This window comes from Emys orbicularis, chromosome 7 (assembly GCF_028017835.1).
Source record: "Emys orbicularis isolate rEmyOrb1 chromosome 7, rEmyOrb1.hap1, whole genome shotgun sequence".
In the NCBI taxonomy this organism is placed as follows: Eukaryota; Metazoa; Chordata; order Testudines; family Emydidae; genus Emys; species Emys orbicularis.
In genome coordinates, this window is record NC_088689.1 from 38,243,257 (window position 1) to 38,264,879 (window position 21,623).

Below are 21,623 nucleotides of genomic sequence, written 5' to 3' on the forward strand. Positions count from 1 at the left end.
ATCTTTTTTTCAGCTCATGGAATATTCCTTGAATTGACAGAACAAATCTTTTTGAACTTTTTAAATCTATGGATTGATCACGAGTATTCAAAATTCAAACTGTGTTGCTTACTTGGAAATGATCACATATATCACATTATATATATATATATATATATATATATATATATATATATATATATATATATATATATATATATTTCTTTTCTGATGGATGGTACAATTACCTCAACATACAAATTTAAAATTTGTAGTTTGCAAATACTCACACATGCAATTTCAAAAACTGATTTATGTAAACAATCTTTCCAGTAAATTTCAAACATTCAAATTAACATGTAAACTGAACACAAAATGACCTTGAGCACGGCCAAAGATAGATCACTCAAAAATTTGAATGGAAATTTAAAGAAAACTTGCAACTAAGGGCCTTCTATTGCTTCCCGAGACCTTTGCTTTTCTGAAAAAAAAAGTTTGATATAGCAGCCACCCTTTTAAAATAAAGTCACAAGTGGCTTTAGTATGGTAAATTGATTTCATTTCTTGCCGGAAAGGAAATGTGCTAAAACTTTAAGCATTATCAGCATCAGTTTTATATTGGCTACCTCTTTATTCAGTTTTCTAATGGGAAGACATTCTGTAGTTGACAACTAATTAACTAGCTAGTTGGTCTATTATTTTTTTCATATGTACCCTAGTGTAAATTGTAAATGCAATGACTTCAGGTGGTGCAACAAGTCCCAATACTGCTGTCATCTCCTTTTGCTGAGTCCAAAAATGTCCTGTATGCTCTCTGTCATTAGTTATGAGATACAGAACTGGAAATAAGGAAAAGCACCTGGCAACTATATTTGATATCTTACTAAAAATGGTGTAGTTCTAGAGAATAGGCTGGCTAATGAGGTCTCCTTTTTAATAAAAGAACAAGGAAAGGGCCAGGATACTTCAGACACATAAGCTTGACTTCAGCTGAGAGGAAGAGATCTGAAACAATATACAACAATTCAACTTCTATAATTAGAAAGAAATAAAATAAAACAGAACAGTCAGCATACATTCATGGAAAGAAGGTCACTTCTGACAAAATTGCTTGAATTTTCGAGTGCATTACTGAATCATGAGATAAAGATGAAACTGGGGATGATTTCTCTAGATTTAGGGAAAGCATTAAATTGTATATTAATTTACAAAGCCACAAAATACAGTATGGGGGAGAACTGCTGAAATGGATCAAAGTTGGCTTAGGGAAAAGAAGCAGAGGGTAACTTCAAGATAGAGAAGATTTTTGATGTTTCCATCACTGAAGCTGATGTTGCAGTGAAATGATATTGGCACATAATATGTCTTGACAGATAGGTTTAAAAAAAAGAAACAAACAAAAATCTTCTTTACTGTAGTATGGTTAAGGGACTTCTGTATTAGTAAGGCTTATGACGTTGTAGTGCAATGAAAAATACACCTTGTGACTGTCCACAATTATTATTAAAAATAATAAAATCTCTTTCTCTCCTCTTTACTTTGAGTAAAGAAAAATACTGACCATGCAATCACAATAGCATAGTCTGAATGATGTACGTAATTTAAAATGCCCATTTAGTGCAGAGAGGCAAAGCTGATAATCCTAAATGAAAGTAAATGGAAGAAAATTGATTTACATAAAATGAGAATCTGGCCTCTCTGTGGTGCTGTGCTGTATGGTATAGAAATAAAAAGTCAATCTTAAAGCACAGTTACCAAGCTGCAGTAACTAGGATACCAATGCTATTAATGTTCTGAGTATAAAGAAAAACTGAACATTCTGTGATACTATCTAAGCAGTTTTTTCCCTATATTCAGAAGAGGATTCTTTGGAATCTCAGATACATGTGTGTGGCAATTGTGGGTACAGAACAACTTTTTAGCGGTGACAATTATATTAGCTATATGATGAAACGATAGGAACAATATTTTCGGCTTTGACATAACTAGCAAGACAAACAGAAAGACATTTTTTGTATGCTCTTTTTCTTTTTTCTCTCTTTGTTAGGTCACCACCATCACTCCAGGCAGTAACCTAAGTGTATGTCCTCACATCAGCTGAAGTGCCCTCATCCAAACTACCATCCTTTGTATCTTTTCTCTACCCCTCTCTGGTAAACCATAATATTTAATATATTTTTACAGTTACTTCTTAGATATTACAGATCCCCAATATACGCACCTATAATATTTCCTATGCTGAATCCTACTGGGTGCAGCTTTGTGACTACTTAATGTTTTAGAAGTTTTGCAATTAAATTTGTCTCTTCATCAGTGATAAAGTAGAGGAAACTAACATAGATGAAAGGTTTTAATAAGTGTGAGAGAGCTACATTAAAAGATTTGATAATTATACTGTCATTGCCCAGCTGTTCCATATCAAAACACGATGAAGTAAGCAAACTTTATACATAATCAGGAAACAGGTGTCGAAAAATCTCTTAATACTCTTTGTAATTTGTTGTTGACTGTAACTACTATTGGCACTGAATGTCTATTAATGCTTTCCTCCCCCCGGTTGCTACAGTAATGAAGTATTGGCAGTGGGCATCCCTTATCATTTTCTCCTTCCTGATACTCTCAGTAATGCTTTACTCCACATCTGCAAGAGACCTTTCTGCCTCCTAACTCAATTCTCACAAAGAAAAAAAAAATTGTTCTTGGTTCACCTAATATTATGCAAAGCACAGCCTACCAAAATAATATTGGGGATGAGTCACTGCACTTTAGAAGCTATGTCCACCTCACCTTCTGCTTTCCAAAGGCACATTTAACAATATTTTGATTCAACAACCATATCAACAAGTGTCGGTGCTGGAATCTGTTGATGTAATCTGGGTAAAATTTCAGTAGCCAAGTGAATAATGGATGTCAATAAGAATCACAAAAGGAACAGAGAACCCAAATAATCTCTACTGAAAGCAGTGGAAGAAAGACACTGTCATTTTTCCTGCAAGCTAGAGTTTGTGAAAATCGTGCACTTTGCAAAGCCTGCTGATGTAAAAATAAAGGAACATGCCCAGGAATATGCCTCTCTGATCCAGCATGCCTACATCACAGTGGTGTACTGGCCTTTCTGGCTGACATACTGTTTCTTGCAATGGGCAAGGAATGAACAAATTAATTTAAAACATTCCGTTACTTGAGGAATGGTCTTGTGGGCAATGAAACATCCTAAAATGTCTTTAATAATGTCTCCCCTCCATAGGCTTGCCCATATTAAACATGTGCCAGTGTGCTGGACTCTACAATTGTAGCCAGGTTCCACATCATATTACCATTTTCTGTGCATTAGAATTGGAGCTCTCATCTGGGTACACTTGAATATGGGCTAATCCCCACACCCAGATAGTACATTTTGACTTTCCTCATAACATTTTTCAGCTGCTCATAGTCTCACCAAGACACCAGCCACAGATTAGAATAGGATCTACTTTTGTTACAAAATAGCACTTCGCTTGAGCAAGGTCCATGGCCAGAAAGTGAGCTAAGCAAGCACTACTGTTAAGTTGCTTGACACACTGCTTGTTGTGGGGCAAGATCCCAAAGTAATTTACTTGCAACTTTGAAATTTGATCTGCTGAATTCTATCCAATGTAGTTTGGACACTGTTCCCATCTAAATTCTTATGAAATTGAATGCTACTACAGAGTTGGCTCTGCCACTGCCATTTCATGATGCGGTCTCTTCTGAGGTTAATATCAGCATGGCTAGAATGCCTTTCAACCACCACAACGCTATAGTGATTGAAGTAGCCATTCTGGAAATTACCCAATGACTTCTTTTCCCAGCAGCTGTTAACTTAGAAAATTGGTGCTTTTGGAAAACTCAAAATGTACTTAAATAGCCATGACTATAAGGCAGGCTCAGTGTGTATGTACTAACTTGCTTGTGTCAGAAACGGTGGTGCTGTGTAGATGAGCTGAGCAATTGCAGGAACAGGTGACATAATCAATCATTTTATGAAAAGAATGGCAATGGTTTCTTCCCAAGGGATTATGAGCCCTTGTAACTCTGATTGATATTAATGGGAATTTTGGGCACTTAGTAGATGCCCGGCAATTGCCAAGATCAGGACTTCAGTTTAGATGCACCCTTGCACTTTCGCTGCTCAATTTGTATTTCAGTGCAAAAAATCTTTCTTCCATGATCTGAATTCTCCCCCCACCCCCCGCATTATAAAGATCAATTAAAAATATAAAGAGGTATATGCACTAATAAAGAAAAAATGCTTGATTATAGTTTTATAATAATTATATTATGAATATATATTCATACACATATCTATATAATCTAACAACAAAGCTCATTTTTCTTTAGAAGTTCCTATGCCCTTTTTAAGATAAAAAGTAATTAGCTACATGGTGAGATAGCATTGTAAATTTTTTGTGTAATCTAGTATAGTAGAGGCTGTCACTATTGTCAGTTGTTTAACCATGGTCTTTTTATTACAGGTCTGTCGCATCTTAGGCGCATTTAACATGTGCGATTTCAGCTTTACACGGTCGGCAAAAACAAAACAAAACAAAACAAAAAGAGAAAAATAACAATTTAAATACTGTTTCTGTAGTGCGGGCGATTTCGCCCGCCATTACACTCAATGTAATTTTGACTATACGCAATTTTCGCTTTAGGCGCTGACTGCGGAATGTAACCCCAGCGTAAGATGAGACAGACCTGTATTACTAATAGACACACACAGTAATCTATGAATTTAAGTCAGATGAACGTCAATCAATCTATTGAAAGAAAACACAAACTTTAAACAAGCAATATATGTAAATATGGTATATACCAGACAAAATACTACACATCTTTTCTTGTACTTCTGTATTACAAGACATTTAGAACACATGCAACTCCAATGCAATTCCGTTTTACATTTGTCCCAATTGTTCTGGTTGCTTATTATGTAATTTGAAGGAAATTCAACTTGTGTGTGAAACAAAAAACATCACTCCCCAAAAAAACAATAAAAACTGTGCTTGTTCCAATTACATGGAATAGTTTTATACATTCTGCACAGCTTGGGACCACTCTTTTGCAGATATTATTTTTGCATCGCTTTTCCATCTTTCTTCAATTATATTTGCTTGTCCTTCCTTTATTGTCCTATAGAATCTACTAACCAAGCTAGTGTCCATTGAACCAGTCAGAAGAGTTTCCAACTCTGTAGTCAATTAGAGTTTGCATTTGTGACAAATATGATACTTCTGCCTGTGCATGTATTAATCTTCAAACTACACAAATATTAAATGACTGTTTTCAAAGCATGGATTGACTTCACATACAAAAAGTGTCAGGTACACTTTGGGCATTTCAAAAACAATATCTAAAAAGGGAACGAATAGAACATTAGTTGGGAAACAAATTCTTGAAAGTTAGAACATTCCTATGGTTACATGTTTCTGACTAAGTAGGTCTTTTCTCAGATACTGTACAATCCTGACTGTTGTCAAATTCGTCTTCATATGGTCTAATATTTATGTTTTAGTAAAACTTGTTTTCCCCATTTCGCTTTTATATGTTCTTTGGGCAACATACTGATCTGATATCAGAGGCAGAGACATATTCTAGGTGTTACACCTATTGCGTCTTTTGAACTGGTAAATTTGAAGCTTAAACACAAATGTTTTTCTGACACATTTCCCCCTTTCAAATAAAATGAGATTAAATTCAACATCAACTCAAGCACAATGAAAAACATAAACCTAGTAATATTAAATGAGAGATACTTAAAAACCAGATATGGAGAAAAACTCCCACATTGTACCAATTCAATGGATCCCTGAGTAGTACTGTATTAAACTACTATTATTCAAGCAGTCAGAATATTATTATGTTTGCTTATTATCCCCTTGACTGAATACAAAACACAGCAATCTGAATCTAACAATACCTGTAAAAATTTCCTTTAATAATACAGCTTGTTATTAAGGTACAAAACATGTATCACTAGATTTGTGTAACTGATTTTTTTTTTAATTGATGTAGTGTATGCACATGTTTGGCTGCACTAGTGTCACTGAATTTGTATAACAAAATCAAAACAAAACCAAACAAAACCAGGGTTTTACTGTGGCAGGTTTGAACCAGAACTGCACATGCATTTTTGTTTAGCCATGAATCCATTTGCATTTTATACATCCCAATGACAGCTATGCTCTGATAGATAAAAAGAACTGAAGATAACCTAGTATAGAAATGGATTATAAAATAAACATAATTGGAAATTTTATTTCATTCTAAAACTGTAATATCTTCAATTGCATTTAGAGTACTGCACTTACCAAATAATCAAATATGGAAAGAAAGTAAAAACAGGTGCTGGATCATTCAAAATGCTAACAAGCAGTGGATTTGCAATTGTGTTTCCCCCCCTTGTAGCACTGTAATCCCTTGTTCTCAGAGACAAAGTGGGTGAGGTAATATCTTGTATTGGACCAACCTCTGTTGGTCCAATACAAAACATTACCTCACTCCGCTTGTCTCTGTAATGTGGTGGAACCAGCACAGCTACAACACTGCAAATACTTTGTTCTCCTCAGAACAACCAGGAAAGAATGCTGGGTATCTGGTATATTCATCATCAACCTCTCCAAGAAATTGGGCCTCTGTCTATCCAAGTGAGGGCTTGGGATCCTGAATCGTGACTTTGTTGTGTTTCATAAATGTCCAAAGATAGTTTTAAGAGATCTGTTCCTATTAGTTATGTGACATCTTGGGGTCTCAGCAACATGTTTTTGGCTAGCTGCCATTTCAGATATTCAGAGATTAGAGCTCTCTTTGTGGTCTGAGGAGGCCTAGTCTGTGCCAAATTGTGCCAAGTGTTAATTCTTTCAATAGTGAATGTTGCCTCAGATGGCACCAGTAAAGCTCACAGCTACAATTGTGACTGAATGCACCCTTGTATTCACACCCTACGCACTACTGTAATAATCTTTGTAGAAAATATGCCTTGTGAAGTATCATTTGAAAATTAATAACTCACTGGTCAATAATATCATGGTGAACTGTATGTAGCAACATTATATGTAAAGTTATGAATTCCCCCTGTATGATGTTGGTAGCATATATTCAAACCCACTTAGCCCTAATTAGGTGGGAGTGATTAAGTAGGTCTAGCTCAGGGGTCTCAAACACGCGGCCCGCGGGCCGCATGCGGCCAACGGAGCTCTTCCCTGCGGCCCACCAAGCTCCCCGGGACACCCCCCCCCCGAGTTATTTTATGTGGCAGCTAAGCTCCCTGCTTGCTGCTCCCCAATGTTTGGGGCTGGGTCTCTCACCCGGCCCCGCCTGCCACCCCCACGTGTCTCCCAAGAGTGTCCCCCGGGCTCACTTACTGCCCCGAGCCTGCAGCTCATGCTGACTCCACTCTGCTCTGCCGGCTTCTGACATCACCTGCTGCCGCAGGGTCCTAGTGCCCCCCTCCACTATGGCCAGGGCAGGCTGCCCTTCCCCTTCCCTTCTGCCCTAGTTCTGAGCCTCTCCAATGCCCCGAGCCTCTCCAATGCCTCAAACCCCTCATCCCCAGCCCCACAGCCCTCACCTCTTGCACCCACCTATCCTCACCACCCCCTCCTATCCCCAAACTCCATCCCAGAGCCTGCACCCCCACCCCCTGCCCCAGCCCAGAGCCTGCACCCCCACCCCCGCCCCCACCCAAACTCCCTCCCAGAGCCTTAATCAGGTGGGGGTGGAGTTTGGGGGGGGCAGGTTCTGGGCACCATCAAAATTTCTACAAACCTGCCACCCCTGGAAGAGGCAGAGCAGGGGTGGAGTGGTGGTGCAGCCCAATGCAGTGGGGGGGCTTTAACAGAAGTAAATCTAACTAAGTGCGTGTTTTGTCCTTTGAGTGAGGTGCATTACTGTTGGTGGCGCTTAGCACTTTCCAGGAGAGAGGGGGGAGGAGCAGGGAACCGCGTGCTCAGGGGAGGAGGTGGAGAAGAGATGGGGCAGGGGCGGGGTCTCATGGAAGGGGTGGAGTGGGGACGGGGACGGGGGCAGCGAGGGGGGGGGGGTGTCAGTGATGCGGCCCTCGGGCCAATGCACTAGTCTTCATGTGGCCCTCGTGGTCATTTGAGTTTGAGACCCCTGGTCTAGCTTAAAGAAAGGAATGTGTGTTTACCTCAATTTACATATAAGTAGTAAACAGAGTCCTTGAGACAGCAAGAGGAAGACAAAGCAAATCTGCATTTCAGCATACATGGAGAGAAGAAAGAGTATGGGGGCACTTTCACCTCAGACTCTGTGTCGCTTTCTTTGAATAAATTTTGCTTTGAAGAGTAATTCTCAGAAGAATCCACTTCAAAGGGCAACAGGACTATGTAAAGTGAGGGGCAAGTGGATCTCTGTCTCTCTCCCACTCTCTTTCACATAAGACGACAAAGGAACCAGCCTTTGGACTTTGGGATGGTTTCTGACCTGAGAATTTGGTCAACCCTGTGCTGGGAACATGTAGTAAGAATTTTACCTTGAACCTAGCTTAAGTCAAGTCTTAGTTACTAGAAAGAGTTTTATCTTTATTTCTCTAGTAACCATTTCTGACTTCAATGTCTTATACGCATACTGACTTAAAATCCCTCTGTATTTAAATAAACGTGTGTTATTCTTTAATAAAAACTAATCCAGTGCTGTGTTTAAATTGAATTGTTTGGTAACTCCAATTGAAGTAGCAAACCTTACAGGGGCAAGGGACCTATAGTACCTGAGCTGTCCAGGAGAGTGCTGGACAGTGCAGAACACACATTTTGGGGGAAATCCGGGACTGGGAGTGTTTTGAAGTCACCTTGCAAGTGATAACCAAGGCTGGTAGAAGCCAGAGTGTGACTGGATTGCTGGCCGGCTGCAGCTATACTCAGATACTCAGGTTGTGACCTGCATGCTGTTTGTGAGGGACCCATGTTGGGAGCTACAGCAGCAAAGCATTGTGAGGCACCCAAGGATGCGGGGCAGGTGGTGACATAACCCCTGACTAGTCTGGACCGCACCTTGGGATGTGACAACAATATAATGTAACTCGTGTTAGACTACATATATAATGCAAACACATATAATTACATATTTATTAATGAATATACTTGTCATGTAACAGTTGCCAACACATTTTATATACAATTACATTTTTGCTGAAGTTTTCCCTGGGTTTTATTCCTATCCTCTTCATTTCTTTTCTCTCCTCAAACTTTTCACTCTCCCTTCTTTCTTTAAAACACTTCTTTCCAATTCTTCCTTTCTCCCTTCTCTCCTTCCCTTTTTTCTCTATACGAACCTTTCCCCCACCTTTTTACATATGTAACTCTTTCATTCAAACTCAGATCCTCCACAATCACTCTTCTTTATCTGTCAGCCATCATTCAGACTGTGTTCACGGTTGCCCTTCAACTGCACCTCAATCCCTGAGCTCTCCTTTTAACCTCAGGCTTATCTATCAAACAGCATACCTCGTTTTGTGTGCATGTAGAGTAGAGACAGTACTAGGAAGAGAATATTCCTTAGTCTCTTCTGCTCCACAGCACTTACACACCTTTCCCCTCCCAGGGAAGGAGGGGAGAGACAGACCTAGAGGTACCAACAACCATTCCTCCCCATTCACAATTGACTGAGTGAAAAATTACTCCTGGTTGAACAGTATTTGGTCAAACAGAGGTCTCCATACTAAACTAAAGGTCAGATTATACCATGTAGTTGTACTGAGCACACTACTGTATGGAGAAAAGACTTAGAGATTGGAGACTGCCCAACATAGATGGATGAAGGAGATGCTATACAATTCACGGAAAAAACAAAATAAATGCAAAACTAAGGAATCTGACAGAGCAGGACATGTTAGAAAATATCATCAAAGAAAGAAGGCTCAAGTGGTTGCAACATGTATATTGTACAGAAGATGGGAAACATGCTAAGCAAACACTGAATTGGGTACCCAAGGAAGGAAAGAGAAAGCAAGAAAGGCCAAGCAAGAACTTGCAGAAGATACTGATGGAGAATACCGAATGTGCTGGTATCACCTGGGAAGAAGTACTACAACTAGCAAGCAACCATAATCAATGGAGGGACTGGATTGCACTCAGCTCTTAGGCAAAGGGAACAGAACACTGATCTGTTTCTTTTCGAGAAATGGTGGTGTGAGCATGGCTCGTAGCTGAGGCCTGGCCTGCCATGAGTAATTAACACATAAGGGAGGCCTCATTTCTTGGAGAACAGAATCAGGGAGATAAACAGATCATAAGGTTCAAAAAGACCGAATGTCTGAGCCAGCTAAGGTAAGAGGGAGAACTCCCATGGAACCATTTACTAACAATGGACAAGACAAGTTAGGAATGTAAGGAGGCGCTCGAACATGAACCCTCTTATGGACAGAGCATGCTGTACAGGGATTGGTTCCTCCAAAGTGACCAAGCCAACCCCCCAAAAGTGTGATGCAATGTACAGTAAATGCAATGAGATGTGTAAATGTATATGAAGGGAGAGGGTTTCTTTGCAACTTCGGATGTGGTATGCCTTATACCCACCCCCTAACACTTGAGTCTGATCAACTCAGCATAGCTTTGCTGTATGACAAATAAAGAACCTGAATGATTAAATCTGGAGTCAAACTGAATTTTTTGGATCCCAGAGAACTGGATGAAGTGTTCTCCCAAAACTGAACAAGGTGCTCTGGATAAGCATAGTGGAAATAAGTCTCATAGGGAATCCCAACACTGCTGGACAAGGAAATAGCTTAATGGGGGCTCTATCCATTTCTCAGTATCAGTGAATCCAGAGATTGTCCTTCGGCAAGAGAAGGAAGTTAGGCTTTCATCGCTGACCACCTTCCTCTTTCCACTACTTCTGTGTTGGGGGTCATGAAGCAGGGGATTTTCAGAATAGGGCTAGACCTGGAAATATGTGCTCAGAGTTTATCGTAAGGGTGGGGTCCTGTGTGGTGGCACTCTTGGATCAGCCCAGTCAAAAACAGAGAGGACAAGGACAGGAAATGGGGAGATGTGAGAAATATGTAACTGTGTTGACAGGAGACAGAAGGAAGGATAGGAGGCATAGGAGGGAAATATCAAAAGGTCTGGACAAGATTTCCATAAGGATCCATATTTTTAGGTTTCCCTGAACTTTGTTGCTTTCCTACCATAGAAAAATATAATAATGCCAATGGAGTTTAACATGGTGCACATTTACACCATATGGTAACATACTTTCCAACATACGTCTTTGACACCAGAGGTCCAAACCAAACAGACAAAACCAAAAAACACATTATTAGTTCAATAGAAGGCAAAAAGAAATAAAAATTAAGAGGGACTAGGAACCACATTAAATAGGACACATTAAAGAGGCGGGCGTGAGGGAGGAGGAGGATACTCCAAGGATAAATTTATACGCAGTATAAAATAAGAGATCAGACACAAGAGAAATGATCAAGTCACACCTCATAAAAATAAAGTCAATTGAAAAGTTTAAATTGAATTAATAAATGGCTCACAAATTACTAAGGGCCAGATTTTTAAAAGTATATAGGTCATTGCTGTGCTCAGCATTGTAACACCTGATTTAGGAGCCTAACTCTCATTTCCAAAAGGAATTGGCAGTTGATGGGATTTAGGCTCCTAAGTACCTAAATCCCTTTTGAAAATGACTTTTAGGCTCCTAAATCAGTTAGACATTGTAACTCCGAGCCCAGCAACACCTAAATACCTTTAAAAAAATTGGCCTAAGTTACTATAGTCATATCAGCATAACTGTTGTATTACAACTTGGTTATGATAATAGTACTAAACTAATTTTCAAGAAAGGTAAAGACCTCCAATTGTTAAAGAGATTGCAGTTTGGAATGTGCACCAGGGATGGCTTACTCCCTTAGGGCTGAAGCTAGCTAACTCAGATTATAGAATGAGCCACACCTGGGAGAGACCAGGGTGACTGCCCTAGAAAGAGCAGCAGAAGACTAGCAAGGGACTGGGAAAACTTAGGGAAGCTCCTGCAGGAAAGACCCTGAGGTCAAGGGAGCTGTGAAAGGGAGGCACTGCAGTGAGCAGAAGGCTTCTGCTAGAGACCCTGACTGAGAGAAGAGTTTGGGCCTGGTAGCCAGAACCAGAGGGTTGAGGAAAGCTGAGTGTTAACCAGGTAAATCCTGGGACTACTGGGTCCAGTTCCTACTTGAGATCTTAACTGGGAGAAGAGTTTGGGGCCTGGAAGCCAGAAGGCTGAGCTCCACACAGGTAAAACCAGAGAGGCTTTGAATTGGGACCTAGTTCTGGGGAAAAGTGCTGCAGGCTCTCTACTTAAAGGGAGAATGCGACTGAATTGGAGTTATGGCCTGGAGGGCCAGTATCTAAGGACTCAAAACGTTTCCCCCCAGGGTCCCATTTATTACCTGTGCCCTGAGAGTTAAGGGGCCCTGAGAAATTGTTAGCCGTATACTACAGAGTGACCTCTGGCCATGAGGGGGTGCACAGGAGGCAGCCAACCCTTTTCCAGAATGCTACAGTATTAAACTTGGACTCGGACACTACAATATTCTCTCTGATTCAGCATACAAATTAAAGTAAACATTTGCAATTTGTTACATTCCATAACCCATTATTTGCTTCTATACCTACTAATAAATGCAGCAAAACCTCTACAACTTTCTGCATCATTAGGCAACCTCCTAAGGGATTATCCCAAATGTACAGAATACAATTTTGCTTTATTACAAAACCACATATTTTAAGCAAATGATATTTGTTGCTCCCTTTAGGCAGCTATCACTATATTCTTAAGCAAAACATAAATATTTTAGGGTACACCCAGAGTAAAACTAATCTATGAGGTTTCATGCAGATATTTGAATATATAAATATCAATACTACCTATTCCATTACTTCTAAGTTTCAAATGGGGAAAGAAAGCAACACTGAAACCCATCTTCCCACATTTTCTAAAACGGAATTCAGTACTGTAGATAACAATACTTTTCAAAGATACTGTAGGGGCTACCCCCTCTTGTTTTCACAGTTATTTTTTGTATGCATTTAGTTCCACATCAACAAATTAATTTGAGTTATTAATGTTATCCTGACTCATTTTGAAATTAAGGACAGAAAAACAAACAGAGAGGGGCTTGAACCGATACATTATGAGTGGGATGGTCAAAAGAACTCAATGTTTTGAGTTTACTCCATTTACTTCATTGGGAGCACAGTTAGGCCAGCACTGAGTTCCTGGATCTCGATCTGGATCTGAGCTTCCTTGTTCTCCTTCATCTCTAAATATTGAATTCTCCTATGATATATGTACATTGTTTTTTCTGACTCTGTATTCAGTATTATGAATATTATCTTTATAATTAATATTCCTAAGTATACATATTAGATCAGGGGTGGCAACGTTTGGCACGCGGCTCGCCAGGGTAAGCACCCTGGCGGGCCGGGCCAGTTTATTTACCTGCTGACGTGGCAGGTTCGACCAATCGCGGCCCCCACTGGTCGCGGTTCGCCGTCCCGGGCCAATGGGGGCGGCGGGAAGCCGCGGCCAGCACATCCCTCATCCACGCCGCTTCTCGCCGCCCCCATTGGCCCGGGACAGCGAACCGTGGCGAGTGGGGGCCGCGATCGGCCGAACCTGCCGCGTCAGCAGGTAAATAAACCGGCCCGGCCCGCCAGGGTGCTTACCCTGGCGAGCCGCGTGCCAAACGTTGCCGACCCCTGTATTAGATATACTTACAAAGTTTAAATGAAGTGGAAAAATGTGAAATATAAAATGCATAAACCCTTTTGTCTCAACTATATTGATAAAAAACAAACATACACGTTGCACTTTTTTTACTTGTGCTATAACAAAAATTAATAATAAATATTTGTAAAGGATCATGAACCCTAAATTGTTCCTTTTCAAAAGTGCACCTTACCTTTTTTACTAGAAGTGATTTGTTTATTAACGGACTCTCTACCAAAAAAAAAAGTAAAAAGGTAGAACATATCCACAATTTTCTCCAGAGATTTTATTGCTAAGCAGTTTCGCAAGTGTATGGAAATGAGAATTCAGTTGAAATTACCTTAATAACCAAATCAAATTTCTGGTGCAAATCCCTGTTTATTGGCTTTAGGAGACTGAGTACAGCTGTTGTAAGATTCATACAGAAGTATTGTGGATAATCCTCAGGAGTCCCTGCAAAAAGATATTGAGGTTTGAAAACATAATTGAGAGAAATAAGTACTGTGTGTAACAGCTTTATTTAAACAGTATATTTACTTCACTCATTAACCAACAAAGGAATAAAATCAAATTCAATTAGTAAAGGGGTAAAAAAATCATGCAGTATATGAGAAAGAAAGAACAGACCTTGGACAAAACTAATAAAAATAAAATAATTTCTTTTGTAACTTTCAAAAGTTGAAAAACAGCTGTTTTCACAATTTTTAAATAAATTTGAGGATTTATAGTCAGTGTTCATGAAAGAGCATCTAATAGCACTGGTTAGAATAAAGCTTACAGAAGGCAATTATTGACCATGTCACTAAAACATCATCACTTATGACCTTGAACATTCCTTTTGTTCCCTTTATGAAAGGAGACTACCACGTGTGCCAAATGGTGTTTCTGATTGTGTCACTGAGATCTGTGCAAAAAGGGAATACATGGACTTCATTCCTCTGCATGGAAAGAGGTCTCAGTAAAGTTCATGGCAGCATTTCCCTCTACATTCCCTCAGGCTTTGCATAGGTCCTCTTATACTGGTTGGTATCACCACAGGAAGGCTTGGACCACAGAAGAACAAGCAGGGCAGGTCCAGAGTGGCAGATGTACATTTTTTCCTCCTGCCCCCCATCAGAATTCTCTGTGGACATGTACACAGCCAAAAGCTGTTTACATTTCCATACCCCACTCGTAGGGTGAGGATTCCCCTTAAGGGGGAGAAGGGGCACTAGTGTAGCAGTCAACTGCAGAAACCTTGAGAACATAACTCTGTTGAAGCTGTGCTCCAGAGAATAAGGAACTCAGAGCCACTGTGAAGGCACAGGACTTCCATGCAGACGGTCCCAGCTTTCTGTTCATCTCATATTAAACCCCATTTTCCAAAGGTATGACATAGAAATCTCCTTTTTAGCCACCTCCCAGAGGTTTTCCCTGACCAAGTCCTATGACTGTTTGAGATGAGAACAACTATTCACCTGTGAGTCAGTTGAGAGCAAACATATTTGTTTCACTTGTGGTGGACATAACAGATTTTAGCCCAGTTCCTAAGAGATAACCCTTACACCTAAACAAATATTTCAGTTTACTACTGAATAACAAAGTTTGAATATTGCACTCCATTATTTTATTTACTGAACACTATCAATATACTTAGTACTGTACAAAACAGAGTGAAGAGTCACTCGAAAGAGTGATTTTCCATTTTTAAAAAAGTATTTTAGAATTGTAGGATCAGATAAACAAAAAAAGAAAATATCTCACTGCTGGTCTCAGTAAACAACTACTAAGTGATAGGTTAGGTCCATTGTGCAAAGATTTACACATGTACTTAACGTTATGCACTGTAAGAAGTCACATTAACTTCAATGGGACTACTCAAAGTGCATAAAGGTAACTATGTGCAGGTCTGTAAATTTGTGCAGAGACAATATAATGGAGTCATTTTCTACTTACAGAGTTTTCGCTTTTAAGATTTAGAAAAAACAAGAGAAGAGGTATGGAGAGGTGAAAAGGGTGAGGTAAAAAAGGTAGTACTTGAATTACAGCTTTGGCAGAATACAAAGACAGCACTTTTTACCACAGATTACCAAATGCTCCAGAAAGGTTTATTATGGGAGTACTGCATTTATTGCTGAAGGGATTAACAACAAAATTATTGGTAATGTTTGCCTCTGTTAAGTGGCACTGTACAGATCCATACACAGTTGTGATCTACAGGCTTTATTGTATAGGAAATTATGTTTCTCCAAAAGCTAAAACCTATTGCAGAACTAGAATTTTGCAGGAGCCCTGGGCTCCATTATGGAAATTTTACCCTTTTAAGAGCCTTGCCACAGGGAGTGAAAGCTATCAACTCTGACAGTGTCTAAAGAAACTCTATGTGTGAGCTAATATCTACCCTGATCATCTTTGTTATAGCATATTGAAAAAGCAATATCTTGTACTGAATAGGTACTTTCATCTATGTCAAAAAGTGTGTGAGAGAGAGAGAGAGAGAGAGAGAGAGAGAGTGAATAGCATGAATGCTGTATTCTACTTTATAGAAGTATCCAGAAAAATCAGTTGCTCCCAATGCTGGTAACAAAACTACAAGAAACATGTAATGGAAAACAGGTGTACACAAGAGTTAAATGTTTAATTCACAGGAGATGGATATAATATATGTAAAATATTATACACATACCTGTGTACACATATATAACACTCACCCACAAACAAAACAAGTACTGATATAATACATTATAAAGATTTTATTAGTTCGAGATGGCCATAGTACTCAAGAGTGGTGAGGCAACAAATACCTTATACTGGTCATTTTAAACAAGTGATGATAAAAACTTCACACCACACTATCATGCATTGTATCTTGTAAATACTACATATATCAGTTACTTGAGAGTGTGTGTATATATATATATATATATATATAATTTTAAGTATCTAAAATATTTCTATTTATAGTATTCATAAATGGATTATTGATTGGATCCCTCTGTGAAAGGTGTGGCGGTGCTCTTTAATAATTGTTATCACTGTATCTGTATTTGTCACTAGTATGGTATTTCTGTACCATATATGGAAATAGATATTTCATCCTAGAGGTGTGTCTGGAGAACAAAGACTGCGAGAAGATCAGAGCCAGCCGTAAGGACACTAGCCCAGTCTCTAGCGCAGCCCCAAACTCTTTACAACAGGAGAAGTCAGGGCATCCATACAAATGAGAAAGAACAAGACTGGAAGAGAAACAGACAGAGGCTCACAGACACACAGGAGGATGTATTTTCAACCCTCTCTCTGAGCAGTTCAACCACTTGGGGACTGGATCTCCAGGTCACAGCACCCATAACCCAACCATGTCCTTTTGGACACAGAAATAGCACTTTCAAAAAAAACTATTAGTTATTCATTCACCCAACATTATAAAGCACCTGGAGCAAAGGGTAAAAATAATAATAAAGGCTTATGTTTTGAATATATGAATATTTCCTCTTACCAAACCCTTACGTTTTCCTTGCATGCTTTGGTACATTTCATATAGTCTAATTACCTCCATCCCTGTGCTGGGAGAAGCAGACTGTCCTGCTAGCAGCATGCTCCCTCTGTCTCTGTGGGTCTTCTTGCTTCCCTGACAGTACCTAGTTATGCTCTGGCCATTCACACTTAATCCCCTCCCTTTTCTAGGACTGGGGTTTTATTCTAGTTTAGGATCCTCCTTTGAGCCTAGGCTTAACCTCAGAAGAGTACATCATTTTCAGCTGGAGGGGAGCCAAGAAAGGTGTATCCCAGAATAAACAGCTCTCCCATTGTTTCCTCAGGGACTCTTATCTGTGTGATTATTTTGCTTTTCCTGCTTGGTTCCTTTAGAACCCTTTTGATATTAAGCAACCAATCACACCCCCCCTCCCCATGCACAATTTGTCACACAAGCCTTGTATAAAGGTCAAGTTTATAAACCTAAGCCATTTTCTGTTTTAAAAATAATGTCTAAAGTTAAGCTCCTATACCGATATTTAAACATCTACAAATAATAGCCTGATTTTCAGAAGTGCTGAACCTCCTGCAGGTCTGGGTGCTCAGCAGATAATAACTGATAGGTTGCTCTAGGCATAGGAGGCAGAATGTTGGGTTTGAAGCTTAGATTGAGGAAAGATGATGAATAGAGGAAGCAAAGGGATTGAATGCAGAACGCACAAGTGTCCCTGAGGGAAAACAAGACCAAAGATATATGATAGAATGGGAGGAAAATGATGTTGGACATGGTAAGTAAGGATGAGGAGCTTGAACTTGATGCAGCAATATACAGGAAGCCAATGGAGACAGAGTGATATGGACAGATTGGTGGAAGAGGACTTTGATAGAGATATTTTGGATAGACTGGAGGAGGAAGGGATAGGAGAGACAGTGAGGTCCTACAACAGAAGATTACAGGAATCAAGATGTGAGATAACCAATGGTTTCTGCGGGGGTTGCTGCAATGGGGACAGTAAAGAGAGGGTGAATTTTGGAGGAATTAAACGGGAAGAAGCAAGGAAGGACTTAAAGAGCAACTAGCTATATGGAGAAGGAGAAAGAAGAGCTTTTGCCAGATCTTGAGATTTTATTGTAAGTCTTGTGACATCTGTTGTATTTTTCTAAAAACTCCATCTACTGGAAGGAACAGACTGCACGAAAATCTCAGCAGGTTTCTAGATGCCATGATTGTGGAGGAAAGCTTAAAATCAAGAAGCAAGTGCACCATAATGGCTCAGAAACAAGAAGAGAATTTAAAAAAAAAAATCTTTTTTTTTTTAATCATGATTTTAAAGCCAGTGTTATGACTTTTTTAGGGCTTGATTCATGATATTGGAATGCTTGGATTTGGCAATACTGAAGAAGAGTCTACAATTTTATAAAATCCTTATAAAATACGTATTTATAAAATTATCAATGGGGAAGAAATACCTATGATCTTGGTTCTCCTCTCATTTACACTGTAGTAATAGTAGTATAGTCAGGGGAGCTATCTTGGTATAAAGGTTGTGTAAGTGAGGATAATCTGATTGTTTACACCACCGGTGGAGATTTATTATAATGTATATGTTTCTCTAGGTGAAGACAGACTGTACAAAAATTAATTTTCATATATGATGCATGTAAATTATGGGTCCTTTTGGACAGTCGTGAAAGTAGTGTTTAACCTGATGATGGGGCATTGTCCTTGAGCATCCCCTCGTGTCCTTTTGGTTTGCTGCCCTTCTGCCCCCTCTCTCCAGCTCTCCTCCTGGACGGACCTAGCTTGTACTTTAAACAGTCATTCCGCTTTGCTTTAATGCAGGCGCCTTCCATCTCTCCTGCAGCTGGATTGTACATTAGGTCAGCTCCAGGGACTCAACCAGCTTCTCCTCCTGCTGGCCCCTCTCCCCCAGTCAGTCTTTTTACCTTTATACTTGGGAGACTTCAGCAGTCCAACCTCCTCCTGGTGGTATTCATCTGCTATGAGGGAGAAGGCAGCATATATGGTGGTCCCCTTCCCAAAGCTCATCCCAATTAGCTGGAAGAGAGGGGAGCCTTGTCCCATATACTCTGCAAGGCTCCTGGTCCATTAAAGAAACAGTAACACTTTTTCTCCCCAAAACACTACTTATTCCTAAAACCCCTTCCCTCTCTAGTCTTCAGTCTCCTAGTTCCTAGGTCCTTGCATACATGAAACCTCCCAAAATCTTAAAGGGACCATACCAGAGGACAAGGTTCGCTGATCCCTAGGCTCTACTACGCTTAAGAGGGCAGACTACCCCCATCAAAATCCTATGCAGGCTTTATTTGAAATTCTTATATACTACATGAATACTTCAAAAGTGTTTTCATTATTGACATGTGTGAATGTGCAGTTAGTATGTCATGTGGTACTTCTGAGTATATAGAGAAACTAAGAATTCTTCAATAATAGTTTAAATTATGTAATCATTTATGATGCTGTCAATGTGCAATACTATATATTGCAGGGGTGGCCAAACTTACTGACCCTCCGAACCTCATATAACAATCTTCAGAAGTTTGAGAGCTGGGGAGCACCTGACGGGGCTCGGGACTTCAGCTCCGCGTGAGGTGCCTATTGGGGCTCGGAGCTTCAGCCCCACAGGAGGAGCATGCCAAGGCTCAGGGCCTCAGCCCAGCGGTAGGTGCCTGCCAGGACTCAGGGCTTCAGCCCCACTCTTGCTGAAGCCCAGAGCCCCGGCAGATGTGCCCCATGGGGCTGAAGCCCTGAGACCCCACTCCCTGCTTGGCTGAAGCCCATACCCCATGTCATAACTATAAAGGGAAGGGTGACAGCTCTCCTGTGTACAGTGCTATGGAATCCCTCCTAGCCAGAGACTCCAAATCCTTTTACCTGTAAAGGGTTAAGAAGCTCGGGTAACCTGGCTGACACCTGACCCCAAGGACCAATAAGGGGACAAGATACTTTCAAATCTTGGGGGGGGAAAGGCTTTTGTGTGTGTCCTTTGTTTAAGGGGTTGTTCGCTCTTGGGACTGAGAGGGACCAGACATCAATCCAGGTTCTCCCCATCTTTCTAAACAAGTCTCTCTTATTTCAAAATTGTAAGTAAAAGCCAGGCAAGGCGTCTTAGATTTACTTTGTTTTCTCAACTTGTAAATGTACCTTTTACCAGAGTGTTTATTTTTGTTTGCTGTACTTTGAACCTAAGACAGAAGAGGGGGGTCCTCTGAGCTCTTTAAGTTTGATTACCCTGTAAAGTTATTTTCCATACTGATTTTACAGAGATGATTTTTACCTTTTTCTTTAATTAAAAGCCTTCTTTTTAAGAACCTGATTGATTTCTCCTTGTTTTAAGATCCAAAGGGGGTTTGGATCTGTATTCACCAGGAGTTGGTGAAAGGAAGGAGGGGGGAAGGGTCAATTTCTCCTTATTTAAGATCCAAGGAGTTTGGATCTGTATTCACCAGGGAATTGGTGAAGGTCTCTCAAGGCTACCCAGGAAAGGGAATTAGCTTTGGGATGGTGGCAGCGGACCAGAACTAAGCTGGTAGTTAAGCTTAGAAGTCTTCATGCAGGCCCCTACATTTGTACCCTAAAGTTCAAAGTAGGGATACAGCCTTGACATGGTGGCACAGCGGTGGGATCGTTTTAAACCCAAAAGCCAGTAAGAGATTTTTTTTTCCTTCTAGCTGCTTGGAGAGCAGAGCTGAAGGTAAATGCATATCTTATCTCTCCTTGCCTGAAGGCAGAGGTGTTACGTTTTTTTAACAAGGTCCTTTGTTAAGAGAAGTGTTCAAATAAGTGAGCAAACTTTGATCTGGTAAAGGTAATTTACAAGCTGAATTTTTTTTTTCTTTTTACATCCTCGGAAGTAGCTAGTTAGAAAGTCTCTGTTAACTCAGCAGCACTCAGCAGGAGCCTAAGCTAAATACATCCCAGTTTCAGTCAACTGCAGAGGGTGTGACCCAGCACAAGAAAACAGGAAAATGACTACCAAAGACGCAGCTAACAAAATAGAACTGGCCAGACTAGAAGCAGAAGAAAATGAGAGAAAACATCAGAGACTGCTTGAAATTAAAAAACTCGAGAAAGAAGCTGAAGAGGAGGCCCACAAGAGAGAAATGGCGCTGGAAAAAGCCAAACATGACAGAGAAGAGAAAGCCAAACAGGAGGCCCATGAAAGAGAAGAAAAAGCCAAACAGGAGGCCCATAAAAGAGAGATGGAGCTGAAAGAAAAAGAGATGGAACTGGAAGCAGCAAGGACTAGGCAGGGTGCATCAGACCATCCTAACAACTCCTCTCCAGGTACCACTTCCCATCCCAGGAAATTCCCCACCTACAAGGCAGGCGATGATACTGAGGCCTTCTTAGAAAATTTTGAAAGGGCCTGCCTTGGATACAACATCCCTCCAACCCAGTACATGGTAGAGCTGAGGCCGCAGCTCAGTGGACCCTT

The 21,623-nt window shown here is 40.2% G+C and overlaps 1 protein-coding gene across 2 annotated transcripts in view; it reads right to left on the reverse strand.

The window, feature by feature from the left end:
- Nucleotides 1–21,623, reverse strand: part of PCDH15 (protocadherin related 15) — a 751,423-nt gene that overhangs the window by 385,110 nt on the left and 344,690 nt on the right. For both annotated transcript variants that reach the window (XM_065407245.1, XM_065407244.1), the window contains exon 9: nucleotides 14,051–14,163. In XM_065407245.1, the coding sequence (XP_065263317.1) occupies nucleotides 14,051–14,163 (113 nt within the window). The remainder of the gene's footprint in view (nucleotides 1–14,050; nucleotides 14,164–21,623) is intronic.